General features: G+C 43.9%; 2 protein-coding genes across 3 annotated transcripts in view; both read right to left on the minus strand.

The window, feature by feature from the left end:
• Positions 1 to 130: 130 nt before the first annotated feature.
• On the minus strand, positions 131 to 3,701 carry birc5a (baculoviral IAP repeat containing 5a). 2 transcript variants are annotated; one of them, XM_071394186.1, is made up of 4 exons: positions 3,051 to 3,701; positions 2,714 to 2,823; positions 1,183 to 1,300; positions 131 to 376 (listed from the first exon to the last, which is right to left on the minus strand). In XM_071394186.1, the coding sequence occupies exons 1-4, from the start codon at positions 3,156 to 3,158 to the stop codon at positions 284 to 286; spliced, it is 429 nt and encodes a 142-aa protein (XP_071250287.1). In that variant the 5' UTR covers positions 3,159 to 3,701; the 3' UTR covers positions 131 to 283. The 2 variants fall into 2 exon arrangements, with proteins under 2 accessions (XP_071250287.1, XP_071250288.1); XM_071394187.1 differs by having other exon boundaries at positions 1,163 to 1,300; positions 3,051 to 3,272.
• Positions 3,702 to 8,472: 4,771 nt separating this feature from the next.
• The window catches only part of LOC139569852 (fascin-2-like), a 40,909-nt gene continuing 33,232 nt past the window's right edge, over positions 8,473 to 16,149 (minus strand). The window contains exons 5-8 of the mRNA XM_071391181.1: positions 12,077 to 12,233; positions 10,066 to 10,187; positions 9,746 to 9,913; positions 8,473 to 9,550 (exon numbers count right to left, since the gene is read on the minus strand). Of these exons, the coding sequence (XP_071247282.1) occupies positions 9,348 to 9,550; positions 9,746 to 9,913; positions 10,066 to 10,187; positions 12,077 to 12,233 (650 nt within the window). The 3' untranslated portion in view covers positions 8,473 to 9,347. The remainder of the gene's footprint in view (positions 9,551 to 9,745; positions 9,914 to 10,065; positions 10,188 to 12,076; positions 12,234 to 16,149) is intronic.

Consider the following 16,149-nt stretch of genomic DNA (forward strand, 5'->3'; position numbering starts at 1 on the left):
CCGGGCTAGCTTCCCTACCCCACCATTCACTACAATATGCTAGCAGGTTTACCAGTAGATTCTCACATACCCAGTTTATATGTTCAATCAAATTAGCACAATACATGACAAATAGATCACAAGAGTCAAATTGGTAAATCAAATATTTATTGCTAAAAACACCTAGCTAATGCAGACAGACAGAATATGTACACTAGGCTACTGCACTACCAGTGACTAGGCTACTGCACTACTCCAGAGCAGAACATTTATAAAGTACTCAAACAGGTCTAGTCTCTCCACGTCACTCTTCATCCATGGCAGTCTTGATGATCTCACCTCTTCTGCTTTTTGCCGCCTCCTCAAACTTAGTGATGGCCTCATTGCAATACTTTTTCTGTGATAGGAAAATAGAAGACATTTTATTCTGGTATATTCATAAGTTTCCACACATCCCCTGATGGATTCTCAGCACTAGTAGAGACCTGGGATGGAGTGTTTTATCTGCAGCAAAACCAGGCTTAATGTGCTCCTATTAGTTTTAATACACATCACTGCATCAAAAGGTTGGTTGGTCCTCATTAAAGTCCTGGAGATCACTTCATTACTCCCCTTTTGTTTACAAAGCTCTACTATACAAGCTTCTGACTTACCTAACTTTGTTGTTAAAGTATAAAACGTGATACCAAACCCATTCACAGGGTTGGTTAACTCTTGAAATTCCTCAGGTCTCCACCAAACTAGGTAAATCCACTTTTAGTTTAATGCTCCACCTTTTTGGAATCAATTACAAAATTCACTACATTTGGATTCCCTGGTACCACTAGGGCAGTTTAAAACCAAGATGAGAAATGAGTTCACAGGTGTGCAATTGTTTTGATTGACTTTAATAAATGTTTATGATGTCTGTGACGTTCTAATGTAATGCATTTGTTATTGTATCTTGTAGTTTTATCTTTTATTTTATGTCCTCAGGGCACTATTAAAAATGAGACCCTGGTCTCAATTGGGATCCCCTGAATAAATAAAAGTTGATAAAATATGTAATTGTTGATATTCTTGTTCTACCCATATACAGTAAATCACACAATTGGAGAAGCACTAAACCTACTTAGTTATCAATATTGGCAAAAGGTATAATTGTTACAGGGATTTCCAAAGACCTAGTCCTAGCTCAACGTACAATGTGGAATTTCAACTTACAATGTGGAATTTCTGCTTCTCTTTCTGGAGTTTGAGGAACTCTTCCACAGTCAGGTCATTCACACTCTTCTTCAGGGAGATGAAGTTGCAGCTGGGTGAATGAGACTTATGCTCCTTCCTGAAACAAGAGTCATGCCATGATGAGAAGAAAACACTAACAATGGGATCAATAGAAACAACAATACTAAATTGTATCCTATTTCTAGTATAGCAATTGAGGAGGAACAGCAAGATCTGAGCTTGAACTAGCCTGGGCTCCCAGTCTTCACCCACTGGGCAGAGGCTAGACATTCATTACCCATAGACCGATTCATTATCTGGTGATAGCTAGGCGGTAATGTGTTCAGATTTCTAGCACCTGAAACATGCAAACATGTCAATACATGCATGCATCAGGTGATATTTTGTCTAAAATAAAGAAACTAGACAACCAGTAGAGTTCAAATTTTATTTTAATCAACATTCTGTCTCGCAGAGGTCCTAAAAAAAGGACCCTTTTCAAATGATTGTATTGCTATATCTCAGACGGTATGTTAGTGTTACCTAGCGATCACCGGCTGATGAATCAGGCTTTAAGAAGCAACCTTGTAGTTACACACAGACCTCTTCAGAGTATGTAGTTAGCTATCCCAAGAATGTATGCTTAATGAGCGTAGTCTGGCCTGCCATTACTCCTTAAGGTCGGGGTCCAAGGACCTTGTGTTATTTTCAGAGGTAAACTGGCTCTGGCAGACATTTTTAGCAGTTTAAAATGTGTTGAATTTATTTAACATGGATACTTATTATGGTAACAGAAAAGTAATGCAGTGTTTAATGACAACTGTTTAAGAACCGGTATTGCTGAAAGACCAATAAACTAAACTGCAATACAGTTCTAGAAACATACAACCCTTCACTTTCATATGAAAATAATTTCACAAATGTAAAATATACACTTTCTGTTTTAACTGTCCTTATCACAGTTGTAGCCATAGATAATGATAGAGGCCTCTAGTGACCAAAAGGCCGTTTTAGCATGGGCAGCGCCATTGGGGTCTTACACCATTTTAACGTAGTCCTTCCGCCATTGGGGTCTTACACCATTTTAATGTAGTCCTTCGGTTACACACAGGTGTTCGGTGCACGCTAGATGGCTAATTAGTAAAGGCGGTCACCTCTTTCTTCCGCCTGGCGTCAAAGCGCTGCGATGGACATATGGCCTTGTGGAAACGCTAACCCTAAAAGGTGCATAGTCATTTAACCTTTTGTTTTTGGAAAATAACCTCTCGCTGATATGAACTATAACTACGTTCCTTATGTTTCCAAAGACGTGTTCACTTTCAGACCAAGCGTTGGGGCTCTTAATAAAATCCCGGGAATAAGATATCTTCAATATGTGCTAAAAGTAAGTAACGTTAGCGTCTATGAATGTTGTAGTAGCTAGCTAATTAGCTTAAACCCTTACCATGCGAGCCTAGTAAATAGCAATAAAGGACCCAATTAACCAATACAGGCTTCTTTAGCCATGATCATTGTCTTACAACTAACTCACTCTGGGTCATCATCTGGCTCCCAGCCCTCCAGTTCTTTGAGACAGAAGAAACACTTGGCTATGTCCGGGCTGTTCTCTGTTGGTGTGTGGATGAATCCAGCTTTGGCCATCTGGAATGCACAGCAACAAAGTAACTTAATCGTGGTAACGTTTTCGCTAGTAGATTAGACCAGAGTGAAACCATTGCATACGTATAATTTTGTGTAACCTAACTGAGAAAAGTGAATCACCAAATAATGGACAACTTTGTGTAGTTAGCTACTAACGTTACGTGCATTTCTGAAAGTCATGGCCGAGCTAGCTAACATTAGCCAGTTTGTTTCGTTAACTAACTTACGTTCTCTGGAGTGCAAGCACAGCCCTCTTCGAACGGCCACCCCACGTAGGTATTCAATCTGGTTTCATAAAAGTACATTTTCGTATGGTCTTCACTAAAGGGATCCATAACGCGTTCAACTAATAGTTTAAAATAGCTAGCAAAAAAACTCACGATAGCAACACCCGAAGCAAATGAAAATGTTTTTGAAATTTCGGCGGACGTTTGTCTGCGATGTTATGATTGGTGGGTGGCTTACAGCGTCATGCCATTATACGTCTGTCTTGGTGCTTGGGTAATGTAGTTTTGGACGCTGATTTGTCAGAAACAACATTCGCTTTTTTTGCAGCCGTCAATAACTGGCTGATGCATTTCAAGCAAACTACAGCACCGAAACTACCTTCAGATAGTTATTATGGGCATAACTTTGTAGCAAATAAATTACTTGAAAAGCGTCGTACTGTGTTCCGATTCTACCTTGGTTCTGGCCAGTTATTCTTACAGCTATCGGCGAGATGTGCTGTTGAGACTTTGGCTGAGTTCGGATGTCTTTCAACGGATACAGCTGCTAAAGTGATCTGGTCTGGAGCAGATGTGTTGATTTGTACTGGGCGCGACGAGCTGTATTTCTTCAACACACAAGAGCTGAAACTGACGTCAGGCTGAATCTCAAACCTTACACTTCGCCCACTTCAATTTACTAAATTTGATTATACGACAAGGAACTGATTATTAATGAACACTGTTTACACACGGGTGAATAGCAGGTTAACTGATTATGATAAACTGAGGTGAATAGGAGGTAATACAATTAACTGATTATTTATTAACACTGACATGAATAGCAGCAGGTAACATGACAAGGAACTGAGTATTGATGAACACTGAGGTGAACAGCAGGTGAACTGAGTATTGATGAACACTGAGGTGAACAGCAGGTGAACTGAGTATTGATGAAAACTGAAGTTGTAGTAAGGGTTTGAACCTGGTTGTCAGCTATATGTGATATTCTTAATGGACACGAAACACTCCTCTTTGGTTGGTTCTTGTCTCTTATTCTATGCTGTCCATCAGTTACTTAGTCCAGTGGATCATTTGGTGCTGAGTGAGGACAAGCAGTGTGTCTGTGCTGTCTGTGAGAGTGATGGGTTGTACTGTGTCGATCTACCAACTCTGCACCCCAGTTATGAACCTCTTCATTTGAACTACTCAGACTGATCATGCAAAAATTAAATGTATATCTGATAAACCTCTCCCCCTTGTTATCTCTCCTTAGGTCTCCCACTCCCCCAGCTGACCAGTCCCCTGGCACTGCTCTATTCAAAATGTCGTCTAATTTGCTGGCAGCCAGAGACAAGGGTGTGTGTTCTCTGATCGAGGTGGAGGGTCCGTCTCCCTGCGAGATGCAGTCTGGGGGTTCACTTTCTATAACGCTGCTGACCAACGGAAACAGACTGGAGTTTAGTCTACCTGTCATTACTGTTGGTCACCATGATGACTCAGAGGAAAATGACAGCGCAGGAGTGGTCATGCAACCTGTGTTGGCTTGCGTTTACAGCAGTGATGCACCAACATCTTCAACAACAACAAAACCACAATTTTCATCATTATCATCATCCTCACTAGGCATTGGCCATTTTCTCCTGGAGCCTCTCCTCTTCAAGCTCCTGTTCGGCGTCGACGCTGCCCTCATAAACTCCCCTATGATCCTTTGCGGCCTGCTTGATGGGCGTCTCTGCTCCCTCCCCTTATGTCTTCCGGGATGACCAGGCCTTCGTGTCAGAGTACTACACAGCCCGGAGCAGCCAATCACTTTTATTGTAACCTTAGCCAGGACAAATGGTGGTCCTCAGTGTTTGGTAGCAGTGGGCCGACAGGGCAGGGTGGTGCTGGTCAGGACCTGTGAGGGGAGGCCGGAGGGGAGGAGTAAGGTAGCAAGCTTCACGGAGGGGTGTGTGTCGCGGCCTGTGGCGTGTGTGTGTGCGCAGGCAGGAAAGGCCTGTACTATAGCACTGGCTCAGATACTCTAGCCCTGGATCTCCCAGGGGAGCGAGAGGCAGCTCCAAGCCCATGAGAGACTGATGGTAGGCCACTGTGAGAGGCAAGACCAGGGTCAGGCCATGGATAGACCCAGGGAGTATGCTGTCCTGTCAGCCTAAATGTCTGCAGGGTCATCACCCTGGCTGGGCCCCTCACACAACGCCTCAGGTAAAGGTGTATATGTGTGTGTTCAGCTCACCCAATATTTTCTGTGACCAATCTTTGTTGTCAGGTTTGTTTTACTACGGATTGTGTGTGTGTGTGTGTTACAGGCACAATGCAGCTGGTGGCGTTGTCTCTCAGAGGGAGGCTCCAGCTGTTGAGGTAACTGTAGAGGACACCAGTTTGAAGGAGGTTAAGGAGGCCGTGGAGGTGCAGTGCTCTTCCATGACAGCAGTGTGTGGACTACACATCAGAGGATCTGGCCTCCACAATCACAAGACCTCAACCCAATTGAGATGTTTTTGGATGAGGTGGACCGCAGAGTGAAGGAAAAGCAGCCAACAAGTGCTCAGCATATGTGGGAACTCCAAGACTGTTGGAAAAGCATTCGAGGTGAAGCTGGTTGAGAGAATGCCAAGAGTGTGCAAAGCTGTCATCAAGGCAAAGGGTGGCTACTTTGAAGAATCTCAAATATATTTTGATTTGATTAATGCTTTTTTAGTTACTACATGATTCCATGTGTTATTTCATAATTTTGATGTCTTCACTATTATTCTACAATGTAGAAAATAGTAAAAATAAAGAAAAACCCTTGAATGAGTAGGTGTGTCCAAACATTTGACTGGTGCTGCACGCTCTTCATCCTCTGACACAGGTACCATCCCACATACGCTCCTCATCCATAACATCCTCATCCTCTGACACCGGTACCATCCAACATATGTTCCTCATCCATAACATCCTCTGACACCAGTACCATCCAACATACACTCCTCATTCATAACATCTTCATCCTCTGACACTGGTACTATCCCACATACTCTCCCCATCCATAACATCCTCCATCCCACATGCACTCCTCATCCATAGCATCTTCATCCTCTGATTCCGGTACCATCCCACATACGCCCCTCATCCATAACATCCTCTGATTCCGGTACCATCCCACATACGCCCCTCATCCATAACATCCTCTGATTCCGGTACCATCCCACATACGCTCCTCATCCATAACAATCTCTGATTCCGGTACCATCCCACATACGCCCCTCATCCATAACATCCTCTGATTCCGGTACCATCCCACATACGCCCCTCATCCATAACATCCTCTGATTCCGGTACCATCCCACATACGCTCCTCATCCATAACAATCTCTGATTCCGGTACCATCCCACATACGCTCCTCATCCATAACATCCTCTGATTCCGGTACCATCCCACATACGCTCCTCATCCATAACAATCTCTGATTCCGGTACCATCCCACATACGCCCCTCATCCATAACATCCTCTGATTCCGGTACCATCCCACATACGCCCCTCATCCATAACATCCTCTGATTCCGGTACCATCCCACATACGCCCCTCATCCATAACATCCTCTGATTCCGGTACCATCCCACATACGCCCCTCATCCATAACATCTTCTGATTCCGGTACCATCCCACATACGCCCCTCATCCATAACATCCTCTGATTCCGGTACCATCCCACATACGCCCCTCATCCATAACATCCTCTGATTCCGGTACCATCCCACATACGCCCCTCATCCATAACATCCTCTGATTCCGGTATCATCTCACATATGCTCCTCATCTTCATCGGCAATACACTCCAACATCTCTCCTGTAAAGGAGAAATGAATGACTATTTGTCTCCCTCTACTGTTTCTGTACCCCAACAGCATTTATTTCTGTTAATGTTGAATGGTCAAGTCATGTTTGCAAATGTGTACATACCAAGTGCTGTTGTACATTTTACATGTGTTTTGTGTGCATTATAATGTAGCCTACCTGTAAAATTGAAACAATTGGTTTGAAGATCGTCACTTCACTGACAACACATTATCCACACACGAAACATATATTTTACACAGAGAGAAGTTTTATCATTTTTTCCAAAACATTTCAGAAAGAGTAAATAAATAAATATTACAAAGGAATTAAGCAAATGTTGTAGATTACTAGCACTATACTCTTTCTAGATGACCGTGTAGTCTTGTTACTGTAAGGTTGGTTTGCAAGGGAGCCTGTACTAATCTCAAATGACACCCATCACACTCCTATTTCACATATAGAGGCCTATAACTTATGACCAAGCCATTAACCTATGTGTCTGTGGTCTGAAGTAGTTCTGCTGCCCTACGTTGGGAATAGGGTGACATTTGAGATGCAGCCGCCGATCGTGCTTGCTAATGTGAGTATCCTTTGACAACGCTATGATGATAAGGAAGCTATCCGCTAACAATGACTCGGCTACGATGAGTTGATGACTTTCTGAGTTCATTATTACACATCTCTAAACTGTCAGTCACTTACAAAAGTCAGAATTGGCAAAACAACAGGGAAGAAAGTGGGTGGAAGAGAGGAAAGGAAGAATTGGGAAAACCACAGAGTAGAGAGAGAAGGGTGGAAGAGAGGAAGGATTGGGAAACCACAGAGTAGAGAGAGAAAGGTGGAAGAGAGGAAGAATTGGGAAAACCACAGAGTAGAGAGAGAAGGGTGGAAGAGAGAAAGGATTGGGAAAACCACAGAGTAGAGAGAGAAGGGTGGAAGAGAGGAAGGATTGGGAAACCACAGAGTAGAGAGAGAAAGGTGGAAGAGAGGAAGAATTGGGAAAACCACAGAGTAGAGAGTGAAAGGTGGAAGAGAGGAAGGATTGGGAAACTACAGAGTAGAGAGTGAAGGGTGGAAGAGAGGAAGGATTGGGAAACCACAGAGTAGAGAGAGAAAGGTGGAAGAGAGGAAGAATTGGGAAAACCACAGAGTAGAGAGTGAAGGGTGGAAGAGAGGAAGAATTGGGAAAACCACAAAGTAGAGAGTGAAGGGTGGAAGAGAGGAAGGATTGGGAAACCACAGAGTAGAGAGAGAAAGGTGGAAGATAGGAAGAATTGGGAAAACCACAGAGTAGAGAGAGAAGGGTGGAAGAGAGGAAGAATTGGGAAAACCACAGAGTAGAGAGTGAAGGGTGGAAGAGAGGAAGGATTGGGAAACCACAGAGTAGAGAGAGAAAGGTGGAAGAGAGGAAGAATTGGGAAAACCACAGAGTAGAGAGAGAAGGGTGGAAGAGAGGAAGAATTGGGAAAACCACAGAGTAGAGAGTGAAAGGTGGAAGAGAGGAAGGATTGGGAAACCACAGAGTAGAGAGTGAGAGGGGTGGAAGAGAGGAAGGATTGGGAGAGGGTGCAATAGATAATTGGTTTAAGGCCCCTTGGTTTTACACCAGAGCGGCTCTATAGCTATTTGTAGTAGTGGGCAGATAGTAGTATTTGTAGCCGCTGTAGTAAAATAATAATAATATATCATAATATATAATAATAATATAAATGCCATTTAGCAGATGCTTTTATCCAAAGCGATTTAGTCATGTGTGCATACATTTTACACATGGGTGGTCCCTGCAATTGAATTCACTATCCTTACGTAGCAAACGTCAAGCTCTACCAACTGAGCTTCAGAGGACCAGTAGAAACCAGAAGAAACTTCAAAATGGGAAACCTAAGCCATTTTTGCTCCTCTGTGTGGACAATGAAAATATTAGTAGTTTAATTTCTGCCGTATCATGAATAGTGTTGTAGCCAAAACAATGTTGCAAAATGAAAACCCAAGCCATGACCACGCCTCTGTGTGTGAGTATGATAGTTACCCTGAACCTTGACTTTTACTAGTAACATGTTGATTAAAAAACACATAGTAAAATGCTCATAGGCCTATAATGCATAACTATGTTTGGACTGTGGCGTTGAGTCACTGAACAGTGTTGACTCCACCAAACATCCCCTCTTTCTTAACTGAAAACATGGAACCCCTTACTCCCTCTTCTGCCTTCCCCGCCTCCCCTATGAAAATAGTCATTGTTACCTCTTTGTGCCCTCTCCTGTGGCTGGAATGCCAGGAGTAGGTTGAGTGGTGTGAGACAGGGCCAGAAAGGACCGTATGGGAGAGGGCAGAAGTTGCCACTAACTACTGGTACCAATCTATTCATTAAGCTTAGGACATTGGGGTTAGGGTAATGTGGTAATCTGCCCCAATCTGATCCTTGAGCTGTACTTGGGGGTAACCTCTACATCCAGCAGGGTAGGAGAGTGGTCCCCATATAGTCCTGGATCAGTACTCCCAGAGGGCAGAGCTGTCCGGGGTAGCCCCATCTCCCTTCAGCGTTCCCCCCTGGCCTCGCAGGTATCTGCCGTTCTTGTCTCGGATGGAGATGCGTCCGTGCTCCAGGAACTCAAAAGAGAAGTCATCTGGTGTCTCTCCGTCTGAACACACCAGACCACTGCTGTTCACATACCAGAACCTCCCTCCCTCACCTACAGGGGGCGAGAGAGAGAGAGACAACATTGAACTGGCAGCACTATACGAAAGGCCTTTACACATCAAGACAGATTAAAGCAGAAAACAATAGATAAAAAATTAGAAGTTGCACGGAAATTCTTCATTATTTATAGAAAGAAAACACATTGAATTCTATGCAGTAAGCTATAATGTGTATATCATAACCTCACCTTTGATGTGGTAGGCCCCGTCACTGAAGTGCAGTGTGAAGATGTCATAGACTGATCTGTTGGCATCCAGCGTGTTGGAGTTCTTATGGTGGCAGATGAAGCCATTCTCCCCTCGCAGGATCAGCATGGGGCGGTTTATCAGCTTCAGAACCAACTTCTCATCCTCACCTGATCAGGGAGGAGAAAGAGGGGAACGAGAGGGAAGGAGGAGGGAAAAAGAGGTAGAAATTATGGATAGGGATCTTAGGTTTAAAGAATATAAGAAGCATGGAACCCACTCAACCACTTTCACACACACACACACAAACACACACACTGACCTACGGTGTCGCTGACGGCTGCTAGTTGGCCGTTCTTCTTGGCGCAGATGTATTTCCCGTTACTGGCTTGTAGTGCCACCCTGCGGCCCATCCACTCCACTGCAAACATTGTGTTGGCAGACCTGGAGAAAAAAGGGTTAGGGTTGTGATTGGAGAGGGGGTTAGGGTTGTGGTTGGAGAGGGGGTTAGGATTGTGATTGGAGAGGGGGTTAGGGTTGTGGTTGGAGAGGGGGTTAGGATTGTGATTGGAGAGGGGGTTAGGATTGTGATTGGAGAGGGGGTTAGGGTTGTGGCTGGAGAGGGGGTTAGGATTGTGATTGGAGAGGGGGTTAGGGTTGTGGTTGGAGAGGGGGTTAGGGTTGTGGCTGGAGAGGGGGTTAGGGTTGTGATTGGAGAGGGGGTTAGGGTTGTGGTTGGAGAGGGGGTTAGTATTGTGATTGGAGAGGGGGTTAGGATTGTGATTGGAGAGGGGGTTAGGGTTGTGGTTGGAGAGGGGGTTAGGATTGTGGTTGGAGAGGGGGTTAGGATTGTGATTGGAGAGGGGGTTAGGGTTGTGGCTGGAGAGGGGGTTAGGATTGTGATTGGAGAGGGGGTTAGGGTTGTGGTTGGAGAGGGGGTTAGGATTGTGATTGGAGAGGGGGTTAGGGTTGTGGTTGGAGAGGGGGTTAGGGTTGTGGTTGGAGAGGGGGTTAGGGTTGTGGTTGGAGAGGGGGTTAGGATTGTGATTGGAGAGGGGGTTAGGGTTGTGGTTGGAGAGGGGGTTAGGATTGTGGCTGGAGAGAGGGTTAGGGTTGTGACTGGAGAGGGGGTTAGGGTTGTGGTTGGAGAGGGGGTTAGGATTGTGACTGGAGAGAGGGTTAGGGTTCAGTCTGGAGCTAGGGTTAGGGTTGAGGCTGGTGCTAGGGTTAGGGTTGAGGCTGGAGATAGGGTTAGGGTTGAGTCAGGGTTAGGGTTAGGGTTAGGGTTAGGGTTAGGGTTAGGAGCTAGGGTTAGGGTTGAGTCTGGTGCTAGGGTTAGGGTTGAGTCTGGAGCTAGGGTTAGGGTTGCAGCTGAAGCTAGGGTTAGGGTTGAGTCTGGAGCTAGGGTTAGGGTTGCAGCTGAAGCTAGGGTTAGGGTTGAGTCTGAAGCTAGGGTTAGGGTTGAGTCTGGAGCTAGGGTTAGGGTTGAGCCAGGAGCTAGGGTTAGGGTTGAGTCTGGTGCTAGGGTTAGGGTTGAGTCTGGAGCTAGGGTTAGGGTTGAGTCTGGAGCTAGGGTTAGGGTTGAGTCAGGAGATAGGGTTAGGGTTGAGTCAGGAGATAGGGTTAGGGTTGAGTCTGGTGCTAGGGTTAGGGTTGAGTCTGGAGCTAGGGTTAGGGTTGAGTCTGGAGCTAGGGTTAGGGTTGAGTCTGGTGCTAGGGTTAGGGTTGAGTCTGGTGCTAGGGTTAGGGTTGAGTCAGGAGATAGGGTTAGGGTTGAGTCAGGAGATAGGGTTAGGGTTGAGTCTGGAGCTAGGGTTAGGGTTGAGTCTGGAGCTAGGGTTAGGGTTGAGTCAGGAGATAGGGTTAGGGTTGTGTCAGGAGATAGGGTTAGGGTTGAGTCTGGAGCTAGGGTTAGTGTTGAGTCTGGAGCTAGGGTTAGGGTGAGTCTGGAGCTAGGGTTAGGATTGAGTCTGGAGCTAGGGTTAGGGTTGAGGCTGGAGCTAGAGTTGGGTTGAGTCTGGAGCTAGAGTTGGGGTTGCAGCTGAAGATAGAGTTAGGGTTGCAGCTGGAGATAGGGTTAGATTTGCAGCTGGAGCTAGGGTTAGGGTTTAGTCTGGAGCTAGGGTTTGGGTTGCAGCTGGAGCTGGAGCTATGGTTAGGGTTGCAGCTGGAGCTAGGGTTAGGGTTGCGTCTGGAGCTAGGGTTAGGGTTGCGTCTGGAGCTAGGGTTAGGGTTGCGTCTGGAGCTAGGGTTAGGGTTGCGTCTGGAGCTAGGGTTTGGGTTGCAGCTGGAGCTAGGGTTAGGGTTGCAGCTGGAGCTAGGGTTAGGGTTACCTCTCCGTGGCTGTAGTCTGGATGCCTCCATGGGCCACAAGGGCCCAGTATTTCCCCTCATTAGTCCGGAACAGACACTTCCTGCTCTCCTTGTCTATCTCCATCTGGAACGTCTCCAGGTCCGTCTCGTCCTCCTGATTGGCCGAGATGCTCACTCCTGGGAGGGGCCAGAGGTGCGACATCAGTTAAGTTCCTTTCATGATATGTTCAGTCCGAAATCAATCCAACTGAAAGTTTCATTGATACCCTAATTCTTAGGGCTAGGCACCTTTTTTCTAAATATCCGCCTGAATGACATGCCCAAAGTAAACTGCCTGTTGCTCATGCCTTGAAGCCAGGATATGCATATAATTGGTACCATTGGAAAGAAAACACTTTGAAGTTTGTAGAAATGTTAAAATAATGTAGGAGAATATAACACAATAGATATGATAGTAGAAAATCCAAAGAAAAACCAACCAGATTTTCTTTTGAGAGACCATCCTCTTAGAATGGCAAGTATAAGGTCATTTAGAAAATTAGCTCCCTGGATGCAATTCCTATGGCTTCCACAGGGTGTCAGTAGTCTATGTTCAAGGTTCCAGGCTTGTAATTTCAAAAACAAATAAGAAATATCAGTTTTAGCACAGGGACACAGCCTTGGAAATTCGTGTTCGCGTGCGCCATGAAGACAGGACGCACCTGCTAAAATCGGTTTCCTATTGAACATACTTCTTTCCGTAAGAAATATTATAGTTTGATTACATTTTAGGGTATCTGAGGAGTAAATAGAAACTTATTTTGACTTGTTGAAACAAAATTTACGGGTAGATTTTTGGATTCCTTTCTCTGCATGTTGAACGAGTGGATTACTCAAATCGATGGCGCCAACTAAACAGACTTTTTGGGATGTAAAGAAGGATTTTATCAAACAAAACAACAACACATGTTATAGCTGGGACCCTTTGGATGACAAATCAGAGGAATATTTTCAAAAAGTAAGTGAATATTTAATCGCTATTTGTAAATTTATGAAACCTGTGCCGGTGGAAAAATATTTTGATGTGGGGCGCCGTCCTCAAACAATCGCATGGCATGTTTTCTCTGTAATAGCTACTGTAAATCGGACAGTGCAGTTAGATTAAAAAGAATTTAAGCTTTCAACTGATATAAGACACTTATATGTACCTAAATGTTTAATGTCCATAATTTTTATGATTATTTATTTGAATTGCGTGCCCTCCAGATTCACCTAAAAGGCCGTCATTACAGGCTGTCTGAAATCTATGGGCACACACTCTTACTCTTAAACACACACGTGTGGATGACCCACTATACTGTTAAAAACCTCTGTCCATTATGCCAAATGCTAATAGCATTAACATTAATTACATACTGAAACAAAATATAAATGCAACATGCAACCATTTCAAAGATTTTACTGAGTTACAGTTCATATAGGGAAATCCGTCAATTAAAATACATTAATTAGGCCCTAATCTATGGATTTCGCATGACTGGGAATATAGACTTGGTCAAAGATACCTTAAAAAAATATATAGGGGTGTGGGTCAGAAAACCAGTCAGTATCTGGTGTGACCACCATTTCCCTCATGCAGCATGACACATCTCCTTTGCATAGAGTTGATCAGGCTGTTGATTGTGGTCCCACTCCTCTTTAATGGCTGTGCAAAGTTGCTGGAACATGCTGTTGTACATGTTGATCCAGAGCATCCCAAACATGCTCAATGGGTGACATGTCTGGTGAGTATGCAGGCCATGGAAGAACTAGGACATTTTCAGCTTCCAGGAATTGTGTACAGATCCTTTCACATTATTTTTGATTTTATTTTCCTAGGCAAGTCAGTTAATAACAAATTCTTATTTACAATCATGGCCAGTGGGTTAACTGCCTTGTTCATGGGCAGAATGACAGATTTTTTCCCTTGTCAGCTCGGGGATTTGATCTATCAACCTTTTGGTTACTGGCCCAACGCTCTAACCACTAGGCTACCTGCCGCCCCACTATATGTTTCTGTCACGTCCTGACCTTAGTTATCTCTGTTTTCTTTATTATTTTGGTTAGGTCAGGGTGTGACGAGGGTGGGTATGCTTGTTTTGTATTGTCTAGGATTTTTTGTATGTCTAGGGGTTTTGTGAGTCTAGGTATATGTATGTCTATGGTGGCCTGAATTGGTTCCCAATCAGAGGCAGCTGTTTATCGTTGTCTCTGATTGGGGATCATATTTAGGTTGCCATTTTCCCTTTTGGTTTTGTGGGTTCTTATTCTATGTTTAGTTGCCTGTCTGCACTAGCCATATTAGCTTCATGGTTTGTTTTGTTATTTTGTTCATTTTGTTCAGTGTTCATTCTTTAAATAAAGAAGAATGTACGCTTATCACGCTGCGCCTTGGTCTCCTCCCTACGACGGCCGTGACAGTTTCATGCTGAAACTTGGTGTTGGCTGCAGATAAATGGCACAACAATGGGCCTCAGGATCTCGTCATGTTATCTCTGTGCGTTCAAATTGCCATCGATAAAAAATGCTATTTGGTTGTTGTCGGTTGCTTATGCCTGCCCATATCATAACCCCACCATGGGGCACTCTGTTCACAACGTTGACATCAGCAAACCACTTGCTCACACAATGCCACACACGTGGTCTGTGGTTGTGAGGCCGGGTTGGACGTACTGCCAAATTCTCCAAAACAATGTTTGAGGTGGCTTATGGTAGAGAAATAAACATTCAATTATCTGGCAACAGCTCTGGTGGACATTCCTGCAGTCAGCATGCCTATTGCACGCTCCCTCAAAACTTGAGACATCTGTGGCATTGTGTGTGTGACAAAATAGCTGATTTTAGAGTGGCCTTTTATTGTCCCAGCATAAGGTTCCCCTGTGTAATGATCATCTTGTTTAATCAGCTTCTTGATATTCCACAACTGTCAGGTGGATGGATTATTTTAGCAAAGGAGAACTGCTCACTAACAGGGATTTGTGCACAACATCTGAGAGAAATTGTAACGCTTGTCGTGGTTGGAAGAAGAGGAGGACCAATGCGCAGCGTGGTAAGTGTCCATATTGTTTTAATACGAATAATGAACACTGAACAAAAACAATAAAACGACAAACGAACACTCCTGTACGGTGAAACAAAACACAGAACAGAAAATAATCACCCACAAAACACAATGAAAAACAGGCTACCTAAATATGGCTCCCAATCAGAGAAAACGACTCTGATTGAGAACCATACTAGGCCCAACACATAGAAATCTACCAACAGAACAAAACATAGAAAAACAACATAGAATGCCCACCCCAACTCACGCCCTGACCAAACTAAAATAAAGACATAACAAAGAAACTAAGGTCAGAACGTGACAGAAATAAGCTTTTTGTGCGTATGGAACATTTCTGGGATCTTTTATTTCAGCTCAGGAAACATGGGACTAACACTTTACATATTGCTATTATATTGTTGTTCAGTATAGTTTAGTAGAGCTTGAAAGCCATTCACTAGTATACTGTACATTCCTCATTTATTCTCTGGGTTTGAAAACCGCCTTAGTTACTAAACCCGTACTTTAGCCACATAGCACGTTTTTTAGGAGGCCTTTACACACTGACCTATAAAAACATGTGGCTTGAAACAGGTCCATCCAATCAAATCAAAGTTTATTGGTCATGTACTCAGATTTGCAGGTGTTATAGCAAGTGCAGCAAAATGATTATGTTACTAGCTCAAACAGTGCAATAGAATGTCTTGAAAATACAAATAAAATAAAATCAAAACAGAAATAACAATCCATATATTAGAGTGAGAATGTGTCAGAATCCAGAATATAAATACACGGTATGTATAGACAGTATAGAATGTGTCAGAATCCAGAATATAAATACACGGTATGTATAGACAGTATAGAATGTGTCAGAATCCAGAATATAAATACACGGTATGTATAGACAGTATAGAATGTGTCAGAATCCAGAATATAAATACACGGTATGTATAGACAGTATAGAATGTGTCAGAATCCAGAATATAAATACACGGTATGTATAGACAGTATAGAATGTGTCAGAATCCAGAA

The sequence above is a fragment of the Salvelinus alpinus genome, chromosome 3, assembly GCF_045679555.1.
Source record: "Salvelinus alpinus chromosome 3, SLU_Salpinus.1, whole genome shotgun sequence".
Lineage (NCBI taxonomy): Eukaryota > Metazoa > Chordata > Actinopteri > Salmoniformes > Salmonidae > Salvelinus > Salvelinus alpinus.